Source organism: Plectropomus leopardus, chromosome 3, assembly GCF_026936395.1.
Source record: "Plectropomus leopardus strain MGB_pleo_1.0 chromosome 3, ASM2693639v1, whole genome shotgun sequence".
Classification (NCBI taxonomy): domain Eukaryota; kingdom Metazoa; phylum Chordata; class Actinopteri; order Perciformes; family Serranidae; genus Plectropomus; species Plectropomus leopardus.
Window position 1 is genome coordinate 9272238 of NC_142178.1, and position 12042 is coordinate 9284279.

A 12042-nucleotide genomic window follows, 5' to 3' on the forward strand; every position below is an offset into this window, starting at 1 on the left:
TACACACATTACTGGTTCATGATTATGTGGCACATGCACAAATTTTAGTGCACTACTTTTGCACAGACTATGAATGTCATATATTGCACATTGAAGAATTGAAACTCAACAAAAAGAGAAGGAATATTTGACATGGACACATGAGACCAGACAGATGCATATTAAACTCTTTGGAAACATAGAGGCTCACTTAAGCAAGCAAGAACCAGAATCTGTTTGTGTTGCTTTAGCTTCGTTAGTACTCAACTTTAGGTAGGACCGAGTGGTGTAATGTATATGTAGACACCAATGTGGGCCCAAATTTAATTATTTTAATTAAATTAAAATGACCCATAAAACCATAAAATTGAACAGAGGATTTACAGCTGCAATGAAAAGTTGCACTGGGATCATGTAGAGAGAAACAGAGTCCAGTTTGTCATGGAGTTAACACCTCTCAGTCCCCAGAGAGACATTGTACTCTGTTTTAGACTAAATGCCTCACAGAGGCCAGGTCTGGATCACGGAGGGTCAATTACAGTCACTGTTACAGCTATTATTCAATAACAGCACACAGAACTCCATGAAAACACACACACACACACACACACACACACACACACACACACACACACAGGAAGTCAGTCATTTTCATTTGGTCGTGGATATGAAATGCATGCAGACACATAAATATGCATTTACACAGGCAGACACACCCACACGCCCCCCCCCACCCCCCCCCCCCCCCCCCCCCCCCCCCACACACACACACACACACACACATTCCTGGCCCCAGTGAAAGTCATCTTTACCTGCTGTCAACAGAGAGAGGAAGATTGAAATGGCTCTCCTTCCCCAAGGAGCCTATCAATCATGCTGCTGCCATGACAACAGCGAAGGCCTGCAGTTGGCTCACAGTATGAAGTTCCACGTCGCAGGAATGCAGACGTTTCTCTGGTAACCACGGTGTGATTGACAGGTTAGTCTGTTGTGTTCAGTTGGAAGGCTTGGATAAAGATGGAGAGGGAAAGGGACATGATACACTGTGAGGACAGACACTGATGAGACAGTTCTGGGCAGTAGCACAGGTAATAGGGACTTGGCTTGGGGACTGGAGGGTTGCTGTTTCAAGTCTCTATATGGACCAGTTTGCCTTCTGGGCACTGCCGAGGTGCCCCCTTGCTCTGACGTCTCTCCATTAAATGCATGTGTATAGTACAGAAGCCCTAAGCAGCCATACATTCATACTTTTTTTTTCCTTCTGCTTTCTAAGATAACGGGAGAATTTTACCAAGATCTCTTAATAACAAAAGTGTATTTTCCAGAGATAATAACATAATTATTTGAGTTCTGGGGGGGACTAACTGAGTGAGCAGAGCAGACTGATACATATCTGAGGTCCCGAGCTATCAAGGTAGCTCAACAGACAGCTGTTGTAACATTAACAATCCTGTTGTGACATTCACTCATTCATTCATTAAAAAAACATTTTAGAAAAGAAAGCATAAAGCACAAAACAAACAGGTTTTCTGCATTAGTGTCCAGGACATCCATCAGTCAGCAGGCATAACGTGTCCAGTGTGATGGAAATCTCAGCCCTATCACATTAAATATGTTATCACAAGATCTCTAAAAAAATTATCCCACTGTCTCGGGAAAACAGAGGGGGAAAAAGTATGAATGTATGGCCACTTATGGCTTCCGTCATATAGGTCTTGTTTGTGCATGTGTTTGTATTTCCGGCCTGTGTATGTAACATTTACTAACAACAGACACTTTTTTTTTTTTACTTCCCCTCAGGGATTAAAAAAGTAAGTCCTCTTCTTTTAAGGAGTTATCATGGGGATATTTTACTTTTAATCAACAAATTCAATTCAATTAAAAAAAACAAAAACCAACAATGAATTTTTTGTACAAACAAGAACTGCCTGAGAAGCCAAAGCCTGATGCAGCTTATTCCTCTGTGCCACAGATCTCCATTGATGTGCAAAAACTATTAAAAACACATCAGTGAGTCACACCTTTGCAAAGAGTGACATGCTCCACCATTACCATAAACACAGACGCTGTAGTTAATTCTTGAGTCACTCCATATTCACGTCCTGTACTGTTGAAACTAGTCCCCTAATACTGGCAGGACAATCTCACAATCTCTCACAAGTGGAGCTGCAATGATTAATCAATGTGTTGTCAGCTAATTAATTGCCAACTAATTTGGTTATCAATAATCATATGATTTTGGAGAAAGAAGTCCAAATTTTCTGTCTCCAGCAGTTCTTGAATGTGAATATTTTCTCATGTCTTTACTCATCTATGACAGTAAACTGAATATCTTTGGGCTGTGGACAGAACAAGACATTTGAAGACATCATCTTCTGCTTTGGGAAAGACTGATCAATGTTTTTTAACAATTTTATAGACCAAACAACAAATTGACAAAAAAAAAAAATCAACAGATTTTTTCGACAATGAAAAAATAATTAGTTGCGGCCTTGCTCAAGGTTTTTCCATTTAGTTCTTGAGCACTGATATGTAATAATCCGCCAACAAAATAGTCAAAAAGAGCACAGTTAACTCTATTAGATTTGCTAAAAGCTGCAATTTCAGCCTGTTTTGGCAAATAATTCAATGTTTTTAAGAAATAAAAGAATATATCAGTGACCTGTCTTTCAGTAGGAACAAACAGACTCAGGGCTGAGTGCCACTGAGTAAGGAAGACCGACTTTGGCTTTATAGGTTTTGGTCTTTTTATGGAATTTGTTGACAATAAAAAAAAATATAGATTGTCACTACCCTTATCCTTTAAATGTGTGAACATCTGACCAATACTCATAATGTGAATCCCTCGTCAAATGGCCATTTTATGTTTATGTAAGAATGCCAAAATCTTATTCACATTTCACAATTTTTTTTCCAAATCTAGCAACAAAAAACATAATTGGAATGGACCTATGACTTCCGTGGCATGTTTGGATTTGTTGACATGATCTGTTGCACCTCAGTGACCTCTCAAGTCTTTGACCTCTCCCTGCAGCTTTACTTTATCTGGTGTCAAAGGTCAACAATCAGCGGTCAGCGCTGTCTGTCACAGGCCAGACTGTTGTCGCTCAGACCACAGACTGAAACCACTAAACCACATCCAGACCCATGCTAAAACAAACACTACCAGCGCTGTCCGCTGTGCAGTTTCTTTAGTGCAGTGTGTGAAAAAGGTCATTAGTTACGAACAAGGCAACACAACCTTGAGCTCCGGGCAGACTCCTAAAACCTTCATGCATTTACATGTGTGACACACAATAGAGACAGTGTCCCAGACGCATAAACATCAGAAGAGTTTGACTAAGACGCTGTAATAATGCCAGCTCCCAGGCTGCTGTGTTTACTCACATTGATGGTAAGTTTCCCTTTTGTCTGGCTGAGAAACAAACATTCCCACACCGATGAAGCATGAGAGGGCATAGGGGCACCTTTTTTTTATTTTTTTTATACCTGTTTCTAATTAGTTTCTCTCCAAAGCTTGTGTGAGTCATCTGAGAGAAAAGAGTCATCAAACGGATTGCACAACACTGCTTATCTGCACTACGACAGGTACGCACATGTATATAAACACACACACACACACACACACACACACACACACACACACACACTGTGTGGTTTTAAACATTGAGATGAGGATGATATGATAAAATTAAATGGAAATAGTTGTAAGTAGTTCACACATGTTGTCCATACATTCTTTAATGGTTAAACTCAGCGGGATGTGCTGCTGTAAAGTAAAGCAGTGCTCTGAAATTAACTCAAAATGTTGTTTTAACATTTTAAGAAAGCTTTTGGTCTCATTAAGCTGGGCACAAAGGCAAAAGGAAAGTTTGGGCTGTAAATGCTAGCGAACGCTGGCACTGGGCTGCATCGTTCAAAGCAGCTTTATGTCGGTCCATGAAATATTCAAACTCTGCACTGCCTTAAAAAACACCCATCTGACATCCAGCTAACTCTGAGCAAACTGTTCCCAAAAGAGGGCAGTAAAACAAGAGAAATCAAATGAAACAGCTGCTGTCATTCAACCCAGCGGCTCATTATAGATCATCATAACTGATGATGTACTTACATTACAGCCAGAATCAACACTGAATAGGGGAACTAAAATGTGCATGCTGACTTTTGCAATCAGACACACACACACACACACACACACACACACACACACACACACACACATACTTTTACACACCTGGAAAAACTTTGCAGCCCCAACTTTTAACATTTTCATGTTTTGACTTCAAACAAATACATCAACTTCTACAAATTATACAAACGTTTTGGCGTCAGAAACTGTTTCAAACACCGGGAAAAGAATCAAATCAAAGATTAAGGTTGGCATTATTCTACATGTTTCTTAATCTCAATAAACCTGATGAAAAGCATGAAAAACACCAATATGAATTAGTTCATCTCTCAAGACTGTGGCCTCAACATCCGTTTTCCTACTGAAGATGTAAAACTTAGTTTATTAAACAGATAGTTCCAGTCCTTAATTATGATTGGCTGAGCTGCATTCAAAGCCATTGTAAAATACTCTATTAACTCACAGCTGTGACACATTACAATAGTATGTTGCGCAAATCAACTGGTGTTTCACAATGTCAGATTTTGTTGTGAATTTTGAGTGTTGATAAGTGGTTGGATGGACAGGATTGAGGAGGATGATAACAAGAGAAAGAAGACACGCTGAAATTGACAAGAGAGAAATTGAGGAGCTGGGACAAAAAAAAAAGAGCTGGGACCATACATGGTCAATACACCGTTTTCAGTTCAGGTATTCAGAGAACAATCTGGCCATTGATTTTAAAACAATTCATCAATGATCCTCCTATCAGCCTATCCGGGTGTCTGTTGAAAGATCCAGAGTTTATCCCTGGCAACAGAGTTTTCGTTGGAGTAGTAAAACAAAAATCTGCAGAAAGAATTTGAGAGAGTCAAGTACTCCAAGGCACTGAATCCAAACACACCTAAGGGTCTCATCAACCTAGTCTGCGTGCAGCTACATATGGGATGTCAAAGAGGGCAACTGCTCACTAAGACCCAAAACATTCATTGTTCACCAGGACGAGAATAGGTCAGAGATATGCAAAGCTGTCATTCAATGACTGCACACAAAACCGCAAAGATGCTGCACAAGACAAAAATGTAACTTCAGCTAGCTTACATGTTTTTAGCCTATTCTGATCACTTTTCTTGTGCATATGTTGTCAGTTGCTAGCAATATCATTTGTACTACATTGTCACTTGGTTACTGAAAGTAACTGAGAGAAGAAGCAGGATACACCCTGGACAGGTCGGCAGACTATCACAGGGCTGACATAGAGATAGAGAAGCACTCATGCTCACATTCACACCTACAGCCAGTTTAGAGACACCTATTAACCTGCGTGTCTTTGGAGTGTGGGAGGCAGTCAGAGAAGCTGGAGAAAACCAAAACTGACACGGGAAGAACATGCAAACTCCGCACAGAAGGGCCCACCCACCACAGATTCAAACCCGGAACTTTCTTGCTGAGAGGCGACAGTGTTAGATAGTGCTTAAAACAGGTCCTGTATATATATTTAAAGTTTAAAGAGAATGCTAAGTAATGTCCTCAAACTGTGTTGCACTGCAGTTTTGCGTAAAAGTTACTTTTCAGCTGTGGATTCAGTCTTGCAAAAGCAGGATTGTGTGTTTTTGGTTTGACCCAGGACTACAGTGCCCATGTTCATCGTACAATAAATAAATAAGATGTCATCCAGTGTGACAGTGACATGGCTCAATTCTGTTGTAACTGGCAAGGTAGGGAAAGTTTAATAAGTAAAAACAATAATGTGAATGCTGATGAAAGTGAACATATGGCACCCAAAGGACTGCTGGGAAATGTTATATTTTCCATGCTGTTTATGTCCTTGGAAAAATAACTGCACATACACATGGTGTACTCAGGGGAGATTCAGATAGATCGCTATATCACTGCTGAAATGTCCTCACGTGTTGTTGCTGCTGGCCCCTGGGGGAGCGACATTTGTAAGAAGAGTGTGTTTTACTGTGTCTGTGTTTTTCTGTCTGAAGAAAATGTCTGTCAGTGTGAGTGGCTCAAGGAGGTATGAGTGTGTATGCGGAGGTGTATGAGTTATTGTACTGCACAAGCTTTAGGGAGCAAGGGGAGTGTAATCTGAAGGTACAGCTAGGGGCCACTTCATATCCAAGTCAAGCGTGTAACAGTCTCCACCCACCACACCCCTGCAAACACACACACACACACCTGCAGGATCCAAGGACTACAGGGCCCAATGATATACTAAGTGCTCAAAATTTACAGACTTCAGGTAAACTGTCCCTGGACACTAATCCTGTGCAGGTGTGTGTGTGCTAGTGTGTGTATGTGTGTGTGTGTGCTAGTGTGTGTGTGTGTGTGTGTGTGTGTGTGTGTGTGTGTGTGTGCGCGTACATGAAAGTGTAATAGTGTTTCATTATGTTGATTTAGAGTATATAAAGTGTAATAATCTATATGCCAGCAAGTTAACTCCCAGCACTCCCTATAAAATAAAAAACTAGACATGCGAGTGCCCCATTTCCTTTTTATGGCCATGGAAAAAAACCTCTGCAGCCAGATCCAGATGGTAGGGGTGGGTGGGTTAGTATATATCTTAAAAACCCACTTTAAGAGTAGCTTGTCCCCAAAGGACAAATCATCATGAGACACTAAAAAAAAAGATAAGAAGAGAAACAAAAATTACGGTGCTACAGTATTATATTATTGCTCACTAAACCCTATAAATCACATCCCAAATATCAACACAATGCTCCACTGTGGGAGTTTTACTACTCTGTAAAGGGATTCTATATTTAATAGCTGCTTTTTTTCTTTTTCTTTAGGATAACTTCCTTTCTCTCCAAGTGGATGTCAAGGGCAGAGAGGTACAGAAAGAGAGAAAACAGAGCGCCTGAGTGCTTCACCTGCCTCTAGTCATAACATCACTCCTCTGTCTTCACACACCAGTGGTCTCAGTCATACATAACAGTTTTCTGCTGCCAGCCTGCATCACATTTCTTATCTGGTTTTGTCTACAGCACACATAGACATGGCAGAACATGTATTTACTGTTGTGTGATTTTGGCAAGTATGGAGTTTAACACTGAATGAGACTTTGAGAAAATGTTTTGATTTTTATTAAACTATGGGCAGACCTGCTCCCTTAACCATATGCAAAATTTTAACAGCCTTATCCTGGTCAGAGCTGCAAGTGGAGTGAAAGACATAGCACCCAATGTAGTACACTAATGTAAAATAAGAAAAAACAACAATAGTAATAAAATGCTCCAGCAGAAGCAGAATTCAGATTATATTAAATTATTGTAGTCCGACATAGATGAATACAAAAAAGCATGCAATGTCATCCTTACTCATAACTAGAATCATCTTGAGAAAGAGAAAAGAATAAAGAAGAAATCAGTACAGCCCCATCACAGGCAAAACAGCAACAATTATGACATTATAATATACACCAACTCTAACGGCTCATTCTGCACGAGGAGTACTCACTTTTATTACTTTCAGTGCATTTTGCTGCTGTTACTTCTGTATTTAAATACATTTTTTGACTGAATGACTTGTATTATTTATACCGTGTTATTGCCACTTTCACTCAAGTATATGAGTACTTTTGCAACCCCTGCCAGTCTACCACATACATAAAACAATCGTTGTGCAGTCTACGTGTGTGATGCAGCAGCGCCCTCTGCTGTCTGAGCTGTGCGTGACAGCAGAGACGTCACTCCGCCAGCGCTCTTTTCCCATTGGCCGCCTTCGGTCATGTGACAAAAACAGAATCATGGCGGCTGCTGCAGTCCGGTCGAGCATGGGTCTGACTTTGAGACTTTCTCGAGTTATACCGGACTGTAGCACATGTCCCCTCTTCAGGCTGAAGAGCTGTGTGAGCAGTGTGGGTAATTTACAGAGGAGCGGCTCCTTTGATAGCTTCCGGACCATAAATCGACACCTGCAGACGAGTAAAGGTGAGTAGTTTGCTAACACCTTTAGCCTCAGTCAGAGGCTGCAGCTTCCCTTGGGACTGTTTGTTTACGATAAGTCTGACCGAGAGATAATTTGTGTCATACCGGAGTTTAAGCAGCTGTCTGTTCTATCAAGTTTGGCTAGCAGGAGGTCGAAGGATATCCGGCGTTATTAGCGTCGAAAGTCCGCTCAATAACACTTGTGTAACTTTACATCAGCATTTCTCGATGTGGTTGTGAAACTTCACGCAACAAGTCAAAAATAGTTCACATCCGGTACTGTCCGAGGGAGCTGAGATTACCACTGGCAGCAGAAACACTCACGGTGCCGATGTTTTTGCTTCTTTTTTAAAAGGTCTTCACCACAGCGAGGAGGGGAGCTCCACTGCAGAAGACCCAGAGGAGGATGTGTAAGTTTAAGACAGGCTTTTATTGTGAAGTGCCACGGTGTCCTCAGTTGGTATTAATCAATGCACGCACGCATTTTACTTTTAAATACCAAGTACACGATAACTACGATCAAACATTGAACTGCAAAGTTTTAGTCAGTGGAGGCTTCATATATTCTTCAAATCGTAGTTCAAATCGTTGCTGAGTCATGCTAAGCTTACTAAACACATCCTAAACACAGACTGAGCTCGTGCCCAGCAGCCCACAAACTACACACACGCAGCATTTGAGGGTAGGCATAAACGATATTGGATTTTTTTTCCTCGAAATATCCACTTTTCCCCACTTACTTTTAGTGATCATTAAGTCTCTTTTGTGGTAGATTTAACACTGTTATTGTGCATACTCTTATCACGATGGCCCACCAGCATGGAGACATGAATTGCAATGCTTTTCAGTGTATGTCAAATTCAGTCCTTTTGCAATATAAGAAAAATACTTAAACTTGTTTTGCACATGTTCACTTCGTAAGGAGATTTTAAAAAAATATATAGGTTTGTGATATCGGCAGAAATCTGCATGTTGGCCCATTCCGATATTTCATTTTAAAGTAAACATGTGCTGATACTGATGACGTGCAAATATTTGTGTGTCCCTATTTGAGAGACACATTTTCTGAAGAAATTATTCATTTGAAGGTACACGCTACACATTAATACTAATTGTCGTACAACATTAATTTCTTTTAGTTACATTTTTAGTTCAAAGTTCTGCGACTGCTGTGGATCAGGAGGTAAAACAGGTCATTCATAACTTACACAAGTTACAGTTCTATTTACCAGCTCCTCCTGTCCACATCACAAAGTGTCCTTCAGCAGTGACACTGAACTCTGAATGAAAGTCATGACTTTTCCTGTTAAAGGGTAAACCATATGGTGCAGTCCAATTACCATTCACAGAATACTAGTAACAATGTACACATGATATCAAAAGTTGTAATAATACTGGCCAGTAACAAGCACTTTACTGAGTATCAAACATTTTGTTTTTGTACCATCTATAACTTTAAGCATTAAAAAGGCAGAAGAGTCAATAAAACTTTTCAAAAACTTGTAATATGAGTTTTAATGTAGCATTGTTACCAAAGCTAAACTATTTTTTTACCTCACTGCTGTTTAGGGTGAACGTGGTGTATATAGATCGGTCTGGCCAGAGGATCCCAGTCAAGGCCAAAGTGGGAGATAATGTCCTTTATCTGGCTCACAAGCATGGAATTGATCTAGAGGGTGAGTGTTTACTCAGTTAAAGCGTTGTTTTAACGGTCCAGTGTGTATGATTTAAGGGGATTTAGTGGCAGCTAGTGGTGGGGATTGTACATTGCAACACGCTGAAAGATCTCTCAGGAGGTTTTTTTATCAGGAGCCAAATTATCTGCAGAGGTCTCTCCTCTTGAACTAGCAAAAACACTTCAGAAGGCAGTTTACTCTTTACAAATCTTTTTTTTTTTTTTTTTTTTTTACTGATGCTGTTTGGCATATTGGGAGAGGGGCCATTCACCCACAGCACCTTCTAATATGTGCTCACCTTTTTTCTCTGATAACTTAAGATTCAGGAGCCTTTACTGGGAGCAGAAATATCCATAGATAGGCTTGGTATTTTAAACCAACCAAAACACTGAATAAAGCAGTTTTATGTTAAAAAAGATCAGTGTTTTTCTCACTGTCATAATTAAAGGGCTGCTAACTATGGTGGCCAATGCGAGAAATGAAATGTCTCTATCCAGAGCCATTATTTGGATCCGCTTTCTATGTAGATATAAATGGATCATTCTATGGAAATAAAAACACAATGATGCTTATTTTCAGGTGTTTAAAGAAAACGTACATATTACATAATATTCCATTTCTGCCAAAATATCCCCCTAAATCCTACATGCTGGACCTTTGAATATTTAAATGAAGTGTGATTTTAAGAAATATTACTTAGTATTTGTGTTCCCTTTCATTTAGGAGCCTGTGAGGCATCACTGGCCTGCTCGACATGTCAGGTCTATGTGAGTGAGGACCATTTTGACAAACTGCCAGAACCTCTTGAGAGGTAGGTCCACTCTATATGATATCTCTCTTAACCACGACATTTGAAATGTGCGTGATGAGGTGAAAGGGAGATCACTATAAATGTTAACTGACATTTTGGCACTCTAGGGAGGATGACATGCTGGACATGGCGCCCATGCTTCAGGAGAACTCTCGGCTGGGATGCCAGATCATTCTCACTCCAGAGCTGGAGGGCATGGAGCTCACTTTGCCCAAAGTCACCAGGAACTTTTACGTGGACGGCCATGTGCCCAAACCTCACTGAGAAGAGGAGGAGATGATGAGAGATGGAGGAAAATGAAAGGGTGGCGCTACAAGCGAGACTCCATGTGTGCTGGTTGAAAGAGGGGTCGACCACAAAGAGATGCACGGCTAGGATAGTAAAGTCCGTAGCAACTCCTAAAGGCTTCTTGCCAGCTGACAAATTCCATAGTTAACCAATGACAGGACAGGCCTGCAGATGACACCAGGCAGAGTCAGACACTATAACTGAAAATAATGGTTACTTCCAGAAAAAACCTGAAGATTTAACTGACTATGTATTTATATATGTGGAGAGCTCTCAGGCCAGCATCAAGATGCCATTCAATCTCACAAACTGTTCTTCGTTAAAATAGACAATTCAAGACGATTTGTGTTTGTGTTACACAGTGCACAGCAGGTTTTAATTAAGTTCATCTTTGTGCTGTTTTTTTTGGAACATTCCTTGTTACAGCTCATATACGCACAAGTATCATAAAATTATGTTCTTAGTCATTTCTGCCGGTCCATCATCACTAATGAAATATTGTTTGCATAGCATTTACAGCAGCATATGCATAGCATTTTTATGCACCAAGTTCATTTGTAGGTGTTGTGATTGCTTATCAAGTAGTAGCCACTGACTATAGTTCGCCTCATGTCATACACGTCATACACCTCAAAAATGTGGTCCTCTGCATGGTGCTGAAGCCAGGCACAGGAGAAGAAGAAGCCATATATTCTAATGAAGTGTTTTTTAAGAGACGAAAGTTGCCTGAAGCTGAAAGGGTGAGCTCTCAAAGTAAATCAGATTTTGCACTGTTGAAACTTACATCTTATTCACTATAAACATTGTAAAACATTCAGGTGAATTGTGTTTCAAGTGTCAAATGGAAAATAACATTTTAAAGCACCTTCTGCCAGTGATTAAGGTTTGATTAGTGTATGTGGTTCAGGTGTGCTTTGAGCCGGAGCAGAACAGAGGTGGAGAAGTTTTGAAGCTGCTGGGCTTCATGTTACCATGGAATAAGTTTACCACATCTACCCTTTACTTAAGTCTACTGTACTTGTCCTTACGCACAAATGTGAAGTCAGTTGTGTATACCATGTCTCAATATTTCAAATATTTAAAGTTGTGCAATAAAATCAGTTTTAAAAAATGTATTAATACTGCCATTGTTATTCAGCAACATAAAACACCACTACTAGAACTCAAAGAGGACAAACATGAAATTTATATTTCTTCAAACCGAAAATCAGTGCTAGTTTATTGCACTTGTTAGTATCGTTGGAT

At 40.2% G+C, this 12042-nt stretch overlaps 1 protein-coding gene and 1 long non-coding RNA gene across 2 annotated transcripts in view; one reads left to right on the plus strand and one right to left on the minus strand.

Moving 5' to 3' along the window:
* The window catches only part of LOC148189902 (uncharacterized), a 75199-nt gene that overhangs the window by 32182 nt on the left and 30975 nt on the right, over nt 1-12042 (minus strand). The window lies entirely within an intron of this gene.
* Nucleotides 7814-11912, plus strand: fdx2 (ferredoxin 2). Its single transcript, XM_042485558.2, has 5 exons — nt 7814-8025; nt 8378-8432; nt 9592-9698; nt 10422-10509; nt 10617-11912. The coding sequence occupies exons 1-5, from the start codon at nt 7842-7844 to the stop codon at nt 10771-10773; spliced, it is 591 nt and encodes a 196-aa protein (XP_042341492.1). The 5' UTR covers nt 7814-7841; the 3' UTR covers nt 10774-11912.